The sequence below is a fragment of the Diplotaxodon limnothrissa genome, linkage group LG6, assembly GCF_057381915.1.
Source record: "Diplotaxodon limnothrissa isolate DT_005_m linkage group LG6, D_limnothrissa_male_GT1.1, whole genome shotgun sequence".
NCBI lineage: Eukaryota > Metazoa > Chordata > Actinopteri > Cichliformes > Cichlidae > Diplotaxodon > Diplotaxodon limnothrissa.
Genome location: NC_140601.1, coordinates 15,447,799 through 15,462,462, shown reverse-complemented (window position 1 = coordinate 15,462,462; position 14,664 = coordinate 15,447,799). Strand labels below are relative to the sequence as shown.

The window sequence follows — 14,664 nt, the reverse complement described above, 5'->3', positions numbered from 1 at the left end:
TGTCAAGCTAATCAAGTTTGCAGATGACACCACCGTTATTGGACTCATCTCGGACGGGGACGAGTCTGCCTACAGGAGGGAGGTTGAACGTCTGGTGTCCTGGTGCAGCCACAACAACCTGGTGCTGAATGCCCAGAAGACAGTGGAGATTATTGTGGACTTCAGGAAGCACACAGCCCCACTCCCCCCCATCATCCTGACTGACACCCCCATCACCTCTGTGGACTCATTCCGCTTCCTGGGTACCACCATCACCCAGGACCTGAAGTGGGAGCCCACCATCACCTCCGTCATCAAGAAAGCCCAGCAGAGGATGTACTTCCTGAGGCAGCTGAAGAAATTCAACCTGCCAACACGGACGATGATGCAATTCTACACTGCAATCATCGAGTCCATCCTCACCTCCTCCATCACCGTGTGGTACGCTGGAGCCACTATCAGGGACAAACAGAGACTGCAGCGTGTTGTGCGCTCTGCTGAGAAGGTGATTGGCTGCAGACTCCCATCTCTGCAGGACCTGTACACCTCCAGGACACTGCGGCGTGCAGCTCGGATCTCAGCTGACCCTTCTCACCCTGGACACAGTCTGTTTGACCTGCTCCCCTCAGGCAGGAGGCTCCGGTCCATTCGCACCAGAACCTCTCGCCATAAGAACAGTTTCTTCCCCTCTGCTGTTGGACACATGAACAATAAACGTACGACTGTTCCCACTACTAACACCTGACCCTACGCTGTGTCACTGCATCATTCTATGTTTGGCACTGATCACCACCTGCACTCATGTATATATCTTTCAACGTAGCACTCTTAATTCTTATTCTCATGTATATATCTCATGTATATCTCATGCACATATCTTTCCACGTAGCACTTTTAATTCTTATCCCTACTTTTATTTTTTTCCATGTCTATTTAAGTGCTATTTATGACAGCATGTTTGCACTGAAGCACCGCAGCAATTTCCTAATGTTGTAAACCTGCTCAACATTTGGCAATAAACCCCATTCTGATTCTGATTCTGACAACATTAGCTGTTAGCAGTTCACATGCTAAGTCTGGAGTGTTTTGTAAAGCAGTGGATTGGCACGGATGCTACCACAAAAGGGGAATTCAGTGGCTCAGTCTATATGTGAGAAATTTCAAGATCCCTTTCAGACTAGCTAACAAATTTTTATGTTTGTCAAGGATGTATTTTGAAGTAAAAGCAAAGCTAAAATTAGGCAAGATGACCAAATCAAGTGGATCACCAAATACTATGTAGTATGTACCATGTATATAGCCACGAAGATTGTTTTCACTTACTGTGGTTCTTTTGGGAATGTGTGTGGTTGCCTTGATTAAAAACAGCAGCCTCATCTCTCTAATCTACAATTTTTGAGGAAAACCTCATCAACACTGGCAGCAACCACCCTGTGAGATCACCTATATGCAATACGACAGCCACTCCTTAGTTCGTTGGCCTCTTTGTATTGTTTGTTGTGCACCATATGGCACAATTCCTCTTGAGTGAATGAGTAGCTAACCTTGTTATGCACCATTTCAAAGAACAATGGAGAGTTACACAACTGAGTCTGCAAAAGAGCAAAACAGGCAGATGAATCTGTCACTGCAGACGCACAAAACCGCATAACTTTATTTTTATCCTCAGTCAACATCCGATTCTAATTTCCAGGATGTCAGATTGAAACTGTGGTAGCACACAATTGGAGTCATAAAATAAAAATACAGCATGTGGTTAAGTGTTATAAAATCCTTGAAATTCTCCATGATCTCAACTATTGCAGTGCTGGATCTAGTCCAGTGTTAAATAAACAATAATACTCAATATTACCAATACTATGATTAACTGTCTTAAAATATTGGAGAGTAACTTTAGTTTATATGAACCTGTTGAGACAGCAGGGGGAGCCATAGCATTATTGTTTGTTCTGTTATGACCATTCTACATGATGTTTTTGAAGTGTTTTGAGGTTAAATTAATTACCTAAGTAGCAATTGTGGTGAATTTTCTCTAGGTCCGAATTTAACATTTAAGATAATTGTGAATTATTAATCAAGAGATTGTACCTAAATTAATTTCTTTAATCTGCACTCATAAAACATCTTGATTAACGGCTGATAGTCAAACCCTCCAGCACTTTCTAAGCTTTTTAACCTGTCAGTATATTTGACCTACATCTTAATCAGGTGCTGGAAATTAGCCAGAAGTTTCACACATTAACCCGAGCAGGAGGTTAAGTCAATTAAAACATAATTGCTATCAACAACACGTTACTAATCTACAAATCTAGCACGTTGAATATTCAGAAAACTCTTGCAGAAGCTGGACAAAATCACAGCAAAAGCCATTTACTGTTTAGGTTTATACTCTTTCTCTGAGGAAAGAAAAACTTCTAAGGATACAAACAAACTGTGACACCTAGAGCTGAGCGATTCCAACGAGGAAATGCTCGGGAGGTTTTATAACATTTACTATTACAACATAATCAGTGACGCGCCTAGCTAACAAACCTAGCTTTATCCACTCCGAGGACCAAGTTTTAAAAAAATAAAATAAATAAGGGACCAAAATGCCAGACTTGGTATCTCACACACCAGTTGGAGATGTCACGGTAGGTATGAGCTACTTTTTATATGATATATGAATGGACATTTTCTGTTTCTGTAGCTGCTGCTAACATGTTGTTTGCTTATACAAAATAAATCTGATGTTGGTCACATTACTTAAAAGTTTATTGGAAAAGGTTTGCACACAAACTTTCACTTTAGATCAACACATTAACATACATTTTAGACTTCACCTGCACCACTTTACCATCTGATGCAAATTTCAGTCAACCAGATATAATTTATTTCAGTTGTGCAATTAACGTATAGTAGAAAGAAAATACTGCTTTTCCACTCATTTTCAGTCTAGTACTTGTACCTGATCGTTTTCAGATAAATGTTGTTGTTTGTTACAACACTTAACATTGACCTACGAATGATTCAAGCATAAAAAAACGACCAAAGGATGAAAAATTGTTGTTTCTACAAGTAACTGACAGCTTAAGAGAGAACCAAGATTTAAGTTTTACTATGACGCTGTTGCAGAAACACAACATTTGTTTCCATTTCCTTTGTTGAATACGTCAGAAATGTCAAAGATAATACAGTTTGACAAACATGAAATAACCATGTTGTACCAACACACTGATTCCCAAAGAACTATTAGCCAAAACCTTGGCATATCCCAACATGATGTGCAGTGTGTCCTTTGAGGAAACTGGACAAGTGTAAGACAAAAGAGTAAGTGGAAAGCTTAAAACTGATCTTTGGCAGATAACCAGTGTCTGAAAGTCATGTCCTTGAGAAATGGGGGGAACCATCCAGCAAAGACCAGACACTGGACCTAAAAGATACATCTGAAACTTTGATCCATCTACTCCTCACTGAAGCTTCATCAGAAACGCTTTCAGTGGAAGGGTGCATATCAAGAAGCAATTCTTCAGGAAAGGAAGTGAAGGGAAACGGCTGAGGTGTGCCAAATTACACAGGAACTGGACTGAAAATCAGTGGCCTTGTAGTAATTCATCTAAATTGAACATTTTAGCTCAATCTGTCGTCAGTATGTATGGAGGAGGTCAGCAGAAAGGTACAACAGTGAGTATCTACAGCCATTTGTAAAACATGGTGGAGGCTCTGTCATGGTTTGGGGCTGTGTTTCAGCCAGTAGTGTTGGACATCTTGTAAAAAAAAATCAGATTTTGATTCACCATGCAGTATGACCTGGAAAGCATGACTTCATTTTTTCGCATGACAATTATCCCAAACACACTGCTAATGCAACAAAAGCGAAACACACTGTGGGACACGGGGAGTCATGGATTGGCTTCACCAGAGCCCGGACTCAGCAAGCAGTGTGGGGGGATCATTTTGACAGAGAGCAGAACAAAAGGCAGAAACATCCAAAGAAGAGCTTTGAATGTCCTTTAAGAAGCCTGGAGAACTGTTCCTGAAGACCACTTAAAGAAACAAGACAAGAAAGCTTCCAGGCTGTCTTGAAGAATAAAGGTGGTCATACCGAACATTTACTTTCAAGCTCATTAAAATTATAAACCTTGTTTTGGCCTTATATGCTGTATTTCCATGTGTGCACATTTCAGTAAATCACTGCACTTATTTCAAATTTTCCTGGGAAAACGTGAAGAAATCAGGGAGGACTCAAGACTTTTACACTGTGTTGTATATATAATAACAGAAAGCCACTCAAGTGGCTGAAGAAACCCAGGGAATCACCAATAACCAATAAAATTTTCTTCTCTACATGTGAATCAACTGATTAGTATCCTGCCACACCATCTAATTATTTCACAATGGGAATACAATTAATTGGCAAAATCAATGCTCACGATATCTAACAAAATGTCATTAATTAAATATTAATACATGTTGACAGAAAGTCGTGAGATTGACATGGCAGATGACTTAAGTGCTTTCTTGTATGAAAGCCAAAGGACATGGCGATCAGCAAAAAATAATAAAATCGAATTTGTTTTCAAGCTATTGTTCAATTTATTTGATTAGTATGTACCCTCATCCTGGACAGATGCTTTGTGACAGCAGCACCTGCTCTGCCAAACAGCCAAAGAAACAATTATTGATTTAATGCTGAATACACCATGAATAGCTTACTAAAAATGGAGACCCACAGCCAATATCCCAGTCCCTTGGGTCCTCACGTACACGTAAAGTAAATCACTAAGGACGCGGTCAACAGGAAGAACACTTTAAAACCTGAGTGCCGAGATAATCAGTGTAAGAGTGAATAGTGGTGATTACAATGCTCACTGCAAACAAAGACAATTCGGGGAGGGGTGGGAACTATTTTACTTTCCTGTTGAACTCTGAATTAAATTAAAAAACAAAAACATGCAAACATCTGCAACTACAGCTAAGACACCACTGAATATCAAATGATTCTCAAATTTAAAGCAAGAACAGAATAATTAGTGGAATTTACTTCACATGCCATTTCTTAAATTTGTTACATTTACATGTCACGGATTAAAATGTATTTCATATTCATTATCTATCAATAAAATAAGTGTGTATGAAGGTTAATTCACACAGGAAGGCAATAACGTCATCATTGTACACAGTTTTATAACTGTGACCACAGATGATCACAGTCAAAATTTCAACGTATTCACGACTCCTGTACTTCAAACCATGCATTCAAATCATGACCATTAACAAGAGCATCAAAGAAATATTTAAAACCCAGTCAGATTAAGTGTTGTTTACGATGCAGATTAGTTAGAAAAGAGCCACTCTATGTCAGAAATAAAGTTTAGGAGTTTAGCATTAACCACACGTAAAAGTTTAAGGAAAAATTAAATAGATGCAAGGATTTAACGGGAATACGATAATTCGGGTAAAAAGCCTGTTCTTGGTTTCACTTGCTTGTCTCAGCTGGGCTCTTCTGCTGAATCGTCTCTAAACGTGTTGATGCTATGAGAAGCACAAGAAAGCACATGATCAACATAATGATAGTATATTTGAACCATCACTGCAAACACTGAGCTCATAATAGCACATTTTCATTTTGCCACAGTTTGTTAACCTTGTAAACCATTACAGCTTTGCTGCTTTCTTGCATGTTGAAAGTGAATGCTTAAACAGAAGCATGGATACGTTAACTTTTCCAACTATATCTTTACAACCCTGGAAGCCTGAGCTGAACTGGCAACTTAAACATTAAATTCACTGGATATTCAATTCTTTCAATTATATCATAATTTGTCTGTTATTTATTATTAAGTATTTATTCTTAATTGCCCAATCCAAGTCAAACACTTAGCAACAGCCAATTTAGTACAGCCTAGGTTCTATTTATTCTTCTTATTTTATTTATTCTACATGCTCCTGTGTAAAAGACTGCTGTCGAACAAAGATTCATGGAACAAAATGAGTATTAAAGAATATCTGCAAGAGCAGATATTCTTTAATACTTTGTAATCTGATGCAGTTGTGCAGAACACTGCTTGTTAAACACCACACGTGTTTCTTCCAACACGTTGGTGAAGAATGAAATCTCTTGCAATCATTGAGATAACACTTCTCTCCAGTCTTTGCCAAACATACCTGGAAACACCCACACATGCTTGAAATCAGTTATACAACAGGCAGTCTGAACCTTAGTAGCTCAACTCCCTTGTAAGAACTCTGCAAACTTTGAGATAAAGAGGGTGGGAGGAAGAGGAAGATAAGGGGAATAGGAGGGAGAAGATCAGAACCAAGAACATACCTTGGTCCAGTCCTCTTTTTCAAGCAATGAAAGGCATGCAAGTACATCAATGTGATTTCAGTCCACTCGACAGAAGAGCAGGGTGATATCTTCCCCGTTGCCAAGCCACGGATGGCACAGCTCGTGATGTGGACGATGTGACGTGTGGAGCATAACAAATGATAGGATCAAACAGTACTTTTTTTGTTTACCTTACATTTTTTCATTTATTTTGTTTCAGTGAGTTTCTATATAACCCTATAAGAACAACCAATACAGCTGTTAAACTTTTCTGTTTCTGTGTTCACAAATGTGAGCAGCAGATACAGTTATTGCCCCTCTAAAGGTTTAATTGTTTGAAAAGCAATTGCTAGGTTAGACTGCAAAGTTTCATTTTGACATAGAAGTTTGGTGTTTGTCTTCAAGTCTTGTGTCTTATCAGTGTGTGCATTTCTAACACAACAAGACAAATTCCTTAAAAAAGTGTGGCAGGGACCAAAAAAAAAAAAAAAAAGTAAAATAAAAATAAATTAATGATTACAAACATCAATTTTTTTTAATTGCTTATGATAAAAATGCTTACTGTTTTAATTATTTATTCATATAGTGAGAAAATAATCTAATTAGCTAATTAATTAATTAATTAAACATGTCAAGACTTTGCTACATTTCAGTAAAATGTGTCGATAAATACGCCATTAAAGTCTGTGCAGCCTGGCATCAGCGTGAGCAGGAAAATAAATGATTAGGGTGAACAATCAGAAAAACGTGAGATTATGAGAGGTTTTTGCTTTTCAGCTTTTTTGTCACAATAATATATTGTTGTTTCATTCTAGTGTCGATGAAGCTTATTCTGATGTTTGAGAAGATTTTGTGGCAACTTAAGGGTGGGAGCCGAACCAAGAATTTGAAGGAAAAAATCAGAAAAGCTTAAAATCAATTCATGTTATGCAGATATTGTAAGAGAGCTGTACTGGTGGCGTTGCTGAACAGAAATCAAAATTGAGAAGAAGTTCATTATTGCAGCGGGTATTTGTCAGTTATTTTTCTGACTGCAAAAATGTAGATAACACCAGTATATTGCGGATGGCAGATTGGATCCGCCGTATTTTAAATGATTAAGATTAAAGACGTATACATGTATGTTACGAAGCCGTGAGTACAGTTTCACAGGTGTGTTAATGATGCCCCCCTTTGTTGCTCTATTTGATGTTAGAAGTTAGCTATTTTAAAGTTTAAGCCCTTTAAAACATTTAAAAAGTCATTTTAATCATCCATTATTATGTGTGGTCAAAATGCCCAAAATAAACATAAAATACACACTTCACATTTGAACAACTAATTATCAGTCCATTCCCTTAAATTGTGCAACTTTAGACATTTGTTGATTTACAATCAGTACAAACCCCATCTTCGTCTTTCTGTGTCTCTCTGGCTTTGGAGCATCTTGCGGTCACGCTGGAAAGCGGGAAACACTTAAACACAGACATAAAAGCCATCCTGTAGTTGTTGTTCATCCAGCCGTACAGGATGGGGTTGACGAATGTTGAGCACATTGCTATGATATGGAACACAGTGAAAAGCAGCTTGAAGTCCTTCATGTACGGCACGCTGCTGTCGATGTCAACGGCCAACTGGAAGGCGTGGAAAGGCAACCAGCTGACGGCAAAGACCACCACCATGGTCAGGAGCATCTTGGTGGTCTTCTTCCTTCGCTGATTACGGTCATTTCGATCGTTTCGATGAGCCATGTGATTCTTCAGTTTATTCCAGATGCGAATGTAAGCGACAGAGTTGATTATTAAAGGCAAACAGTACTGAATCAGAAGCATCGATGTACTGTAGATGGCTCCATTCATGCTGCTTCCCGGCCACTTCTCCGCACACACGTGAAGAGTCTCGGCCGGCGACAGATCAAGCATCTCGTACTCCCTGAAAATGGCAAGGGGACTAGCCAACAGGGCACTGACGGCCCACGTGATGACGATAACAACAGCACACATGTCTTTGGACATCTTAGTCTCCATGTGGTAGACAATGTTCCTGTGGCGGTCCAGAGCAATGATATTCAGAGTGATGGTGGACACGTGCACAGCCATGCCTTGAGCACAGGGTAGCATGAAGCACAACACCTGACCAAACATCCATTTGCCATAGAGGGTGTTGACAAGGGTGGAAGGTAAGCACAGCGTGTTTACGAGCAAGTCAGCAACAGCCAAGTTTACGATAAAGAAATTGGTCACGGTCCGCAGATTTTTGAACTTGTAGACGACATATATCACTAAGGAGTTCCCAGTGACTCCAAACAGGATGATTGTGCTGTAAGCAAGGATGAGGATAACTTGAACTGCAACCAGCCTTGTGCTGTCATCCTCCATGAGAAAGTTCTCACCATACACTGTGTACGCGGTTGAGCAGCAGTTAGAAGGTTGAAGCTGATAATCTTCTACTTGAGTCATGTTTAATTGTTCTGCTGTGTTCATGACTAAAAGAACCAGAGTAAATCTGTGGAACAAAAAGTAGATATGGACATTAGTTGTGGCTCATGTAATAGTCTATTAACCATTAGCCAGTAGTTTATATTGCGTGCTCTATTAGTAGTATTAGTATTAAGTCTGCATTAGTCAAAATCACAAGTAAGCTCTGTAAAATGCAAATCTACACGTGAGAAGTCACTGAGGGACAGCCCTCATTTTAATTAATTCATACATTGAAAGTTTTTTTTTTATGTGGTTTAACTTTGAAAAGTCCACCATTTATGTTAAATATCAGCCAGTTACCAAAAACCTCACAGTTACACCGGAGTTTTGACAGAACACTTGTTGGTGGCACATAGGTTTGCTTTGGGTGATTGCAGATATTGACTCCGAAGGCTTGGCTTCTATCCAAGAGCACAATGCGCTTCTGATGGGGTGGATTTCCTTTTAAGAGGTCTTGGAATACAATGAACGCAGGAACCAGAGCCACATACTGTAACGAGCAGTGCCGCAATTATCTTTCAGTGCGGCAAACACAAATCTGTCACTAGCTGAGAATACTAACCCCCTTCTCAGCTGCTGGGTTGTGAAAATCTTAAATTAACATTTACATGCCCTATAGGATGCACCGCGCTTTTGTGGGGGGCTTGTAAAAAATTGCAAATGCAACAGTTATTAAGTCATGTGGCAATTTGTGATGGCTATTTATCAAGAAAAAACACGTGACAGTTTGAGTATAAATGAGACAGCTACTCTGATCAAGATCCACTCACCTCAATCTGCAGAGTGAGATTGTTAGATTCCGCTCATCGTTTGTGCCGCTAGTAAAGTTTTGGTGCTTTTCTTCTCGTTCCTGTCATGTCCAGATGAGCAAACCCATTTAAACACCAGCGGGGGGGGAAGAAAAAGTGTCCTTATTCTGAGAAACAGCAGCAGCAGCAAAGCGCGCAACAGTTTGCCAGTGCGCACTGCGGTCCGTTTGGCGTCGAGGGTTCATTAACTGCTCTGTGAGACTGAGCGATACAGAAAAACGAGGCGGGTTAAGTAACAGAGAAGAAACGAGAACGCGGTCTTTTGGGGGTCTTCATCCTGTGAGAGTACAAAATGTAATAAATGTGCGCCAACAATAGGAAAACCTAAAAGTGCAGATGCGTAGCGTGCTTTATATGGAGCATTTGAGCAATAGCAAAGTGTAAAGACTGTGAGAAGATGAGACTATAAAGTCAATTATAAAAATGTTTTATGTAGAAAATAAAAAAAAATAAGCTTGGCGACAACGTGCTTGCAGCATCTGCGTATTACAGGGACTCCGCTGATGAAGTCTGGGTGTGCCTCCGCAGACTGTTACGCAGCACCGGTAGCAGCTTTTTCTTTTATCTTTTGGGGTTTTTCATAATTAGTATTTGCAGTTTAATAACTGCGCCTAGAACATAAACACTATTGTATGGTATTAAAAACTCTAAACAGATTCCTCCAAATGCGTCAAGGTGCAGCTAGGACGTGACTCCAACATGTCCTCGAAATGCTACTTGCAACAACAAAATTTACCGTGACTTAAAATCAAGTCACAAGCTAGAGCATATTTAGCATCTTCTCAACTTTGTAAGCAGTGAGTCAAATGTGACATAAATTTACCACCCACGCGTTAATTATCTCTGGACACTTAGGAGCTGAACAGTGGCGTGTCCAGCGGGGGCCTGGGGCACAGGCCACCCCCCCAACCAGACTGGCCACCCCAGGTGCCACTCCGAAGCTAAAACAATAAAATTTAATGAAATATCAAATGTACGATTATGGTTTCACAGTGAAGCTCAGATATCCGAGGGTAAGTGAATGGAGCACCGGCTTCTGCACTATGAGCATCATGTTAAATAATTTCCCCCAGGGATCAATAAAGTATTCTGATTCTGATTCTGATTAGCAAAGGTAGGAGAGCCAAGCACAAAAGACGGCACCGCAGAAAACATTTTTTCTGCGAAAGATTAACAAGTTAACATAGCTGGACTAGCCATTGGACGTTTGCATGGTGGGCTGATGACTTATTTTTTTATTTTTTTTGTAACGGCATGAACAATGAGAGGTGGTGGATTGGCCAGATGCTGGCCAATGTGTAAAAATAACTCAGTTGTTTGGTGGTGGCTATGGCGGAGCTTCCACAGAGGCAACAGGTGGATGAGGGAAGGTGAGGCAGGAGGAGAGACCCGAGGCGGCCGCCGGTCCAAGTGTCAGGTGAACTGAACTTCAGGTAAGAAGTTATGACCTGCAGTCTATCTGGGTCAGATATAAACCAAGTTTAGGTGCAGTTTATTTTTGTTATGCTGACTTTTTACAGTCAGTTACAATACCTCGTACTGCCTGAGCTAGAATGACGAGTTTCTATACAGCTGTTTGGTTGCTATGATGTTACTGATAGTGAACTTTATTTTATTCATAAGGTTAGTTAGTAGAGTTGCCAACAGCTCCTTAAAAAATGGAATGGTCCCTCATTCAGAGAAAATATTACACGTTTCGTATTGAGCTGAGAAGAGACGCAGTTTGTCCCATACTTCAGCTAGGATGGAAAAAGACACAAAGCTGGAGTTATTCTGTCTTTACAGCTGCCTCTTCTATTGCTACTTCAATCATGAAACTGATCAATGATCAGCTGATCAGCTTTTCTCTCTTGTTTATTTATCGCCCACTTTGTGCCAGAAACAGGAAACCAGCGGATGTCGCGCTAAACAACAGCAGCACGTTTAAGCTTGATCAGCTGTTGTTAGAATTTATTTAATATTAATTTCTAGTATCAGCTGATGTTTGCTGGAGCCACAGCTGTAAAGCTGCTGGTCATGATGTCGGTTTGGATATGTGGTGAGAGGGAAACATGAAGATGAAACCAGGAGACGTCCTTACTGGATCATCAGAGCTGTGATGGAGAAACAGGTTTACCTTTTAGGTGACATGAATGAGTTGAAGGGAAGTTATGAACTGTTTCTGAGAGACAAATAATACCAGGATCCTTTTTTACGTAGCTGACAGCTGGTAACTGTGCAGGGGCAGGTCTAGGAAAGTGTTGCCAGGGGGCCAGGTAGGGCATTAACAGGGAGAGGGGGGGCACAAAGAAATACTTTTCTTTTTTTATTCTCAATTCAAATATCTAGCTTTTATTAAATAATTATCTGAATCTTGCGAACAAAGTTTTTATCTGACGTAAAATGTATAGAAATCATACATATACCAAAAAGACTGTACATCACTGTCACAACAGCATTTGTTTTCATTCAAAGTCTTTATGGCTTTAATACCTGGTGGGCCGGTCTCTAGTCAAAATGCCCAATTTTTTGTCCCAGTCCAGCCCTGCAGGTTAATACTGGCAGTGTCACCATGCCAGCTGACTGTATTTCATTATCAGCCAATGCTGTTATTTATACATCAATATTACCAAAGTTTACCATAAGGCAGCATAGAAAGTATTTACTTGCTTTCAGGTTTTATTCAAATGTTAGTCTTTTCATTTGTTTCCCCACTTTTTTCCTGTTTCAAAATCAAACACCAGTTTGTGAGAAGATTATCTTCTTTTTTTTAACAGGCATTGGTTTTGCATTGGCATTGGCTAATTTGCCAATTGTATGTTAAAAATGTTCGTATTTTAATATTCAAAAATGTTTTTGCCCAAAAAATATGTGCACTACATGTCAGTAAAAATACTATGCAAATATTGCTGTCCTTGAATGCTGAGTAAACACTGACTGATTGTATCTCTTGTACTTTATCAACGCAGTATCTAAAAACTTTGCACCGTAGTGGTTAAAATCTCATTCTAATAAGAGTTAAAAGCGCATTCGGTTATTAGGTTTACAGGGTTATTGAATTATGGTTAACGGTTGGTAGAATTGTTTTTAACATTATCTGCCAATTACATCTGCCACCCTTCTCCAAATCTGTGCCCCTACCTGGCCCCCCAACAAAAATTTTCTAGACACGCCACTGTATAGTGTATGTAATTAAAGTTGTATGTAATTGATGTTGTTTTCTTTTTGATTGTTTATTAGTATGTTTGCATTGTTAAATTACGTTGTTACATGAAACAATATCAGTTTCAGTTATATGAGCGTCCGTGAGTCTCTGCCGCTTTTTTTCACTGATGCCATCAATCAGCATCCTCTGAAACGTCTTTTTTCCCCACAAACTCATCATTAGAGACCTCACTTTTTATATTCTGGTGAATAACAGCGCAGGTTCCAGCTTAAGGTCTAGTTCAGTGAAGCAGGTCCATTTCAAATTGTTAAGCCTGCGGCTTATAATTGCAATAATTTGATTACCGCTGTTATAAACCAAGTCACCATGTGGCCATTAGGAACTGAGTTACTGTAGAACTGTCTCCTTGGCAAACGCCTACCAAACTTGCCCATAGAGCTACAACACAGATGGTGAAATAATGAGGAAAGAAAAACAGGAAACCTGGGCAAGGCTTTCAGGAAGATTGCAGCAGGCTGAGCAGAGTGTAAATGATCTTCTTTAATATGGTAGCAAGAAATGATTCTTCATTTGTCATTGCAGATGCCTCACACTGTGATTTAAGGCTTCAGCTCCTGGTCAAGGAAAAAAAGAACATTTCTGTATTAGTAAGAGGTCCACATAGATTATGTGTGTGTGTGTGTGTGTGTGTGTGTGTGTGTGTGTGTGTGTGTGTGTGTGTGTGTGTGTGTGTGTGTGTACTCTATGTCAGAATAAAATGTTTTTTTCTATTATACAATTCTTAAATTGTATCTGTTTCACTAAATAGCTAGTGCAGGGATAAATATGTAAATGAATCAGAATTTATTTGCCTCTTATTTCATGTTTTATTCATCCTATTTAGCCTCTTACCCTCACAGGCTGCAGCCTCCTGTGACCCTGACTTGGAGAAGCGATTAATAGAATGGATGCATGGGTGCATGGATAACCTTTTTCTTTTTTTTACAGTACAATTTTGTTATTCATTGTCTCAGCTCACATCTTAGAAATTAGACTTATTTGATGCACTCAACTGGCAGCGAGCAGGTAATTGAACATGACAGCATTTACATAGACATCATTGAATTGTGCACTGGAGACATCAAAAACAACTGAAGCAAACCTAAATACCTGCAGAATTTTGCTTGCTGTGTGTCTGTAGAGGATGACACGACATATATCATTCTGAACAACAAACTGTTTGATATGATAAAATACACAGAGAAACGTCTCTGTTGCAAAGAAACCAAATGTTAACCAAATAAAGACAGTGGTCAGTGCTGCAGAACCTGATGCCATATTAAGATCCAAAGACCAGATGTCAGTTTGTACTTAAAGTGATTATGCAGGGGACTGTATGCCTTTTCCCCTGTGGAACATGGTCCTGCGCCCTGCTGGACCCTTCTGCCCCTCCTTGGGATGAGGTTGCTTGTTGGTTCTGGGGTACATGGCTGGATGTTCTGGTGTGGACTTTGGCCCGCTCCCTTGGAGGCTGGGCGTGGCTTAGACCTTCTCTTTGTCAGCAGGCTCTGGCAGGTGCGGGATAGTTCTAGGCTGCCTGGGACCCTCAACTCTTCTCTTCTCAGCTTGCACCAGGGTGGCCAGCCTCTGGCAGGGTTGACTCTGAGACTCTCACCCTTTGGTCGTGGGCATCCCATCTGAGGCCTCAATCCTTCTCCTGCTGGGATGGGTGTGCGGTTGTCACCGAGATGTGTGGCCACAGGTCTAAGGTACTCTTGGGGGCTGCAGATAGCGCAGTTGTCCATCTCTGGTTCCATCTCTGTCTGCTTCTGGCTCATGGGAGGCATTATTGTGGCTTCCCACCCTAATTAGCAATTACATTTGTGACAAAGACACAGGCATTGTAACACACTCTCTCTCTGACACACTCATTAACGCTACAAGAAAATTGTTGATTTATGTATCTGTGTATTTTTCATTTTT

At 40.0% G+C, this 14,664-nt stretch overlaps 1 protein-coding gene across 1 annotated transcript; it reads right to left on the bottom strand.

Moving 5' to 3' along the window:
• Window positions 1–7,641: 7,641 nt before the first annotated feature.
• Window positions 7,642–9,721, bottom strand: npy2r (neuropeptide Y receptor Y2). Its single transcript, XM_085355763.1, has 2 exons — window positions 9,519–9,721; window positions 7,642–8,773 (listed from the first exon to the last, which is right to left on the bottom strand). The coding sequence occupies exon 2, from the start codon at window positions 8,749–8,751 to the stop codon at window positions 7,642–7,644; it is 1,110 nt and encodes a 369-aa protein (XP_085211889.1). The 5' UTR covers window positions 8,752–8,773; window positions 9,519–9,721.
• Between the last annotated feature and the right edge of the window lie 4,943 nt (window positions 9,722–14,664).

What these genes read in the sequence shown, in the direction of transcription:
- npy2r (XM_085355763.1), bottom strand. Translation starts at nt 8,751, where the DNA reads ATGAACACAGCAGAACAATTAAACATGACTCAAGTAGAAGATTATCAG.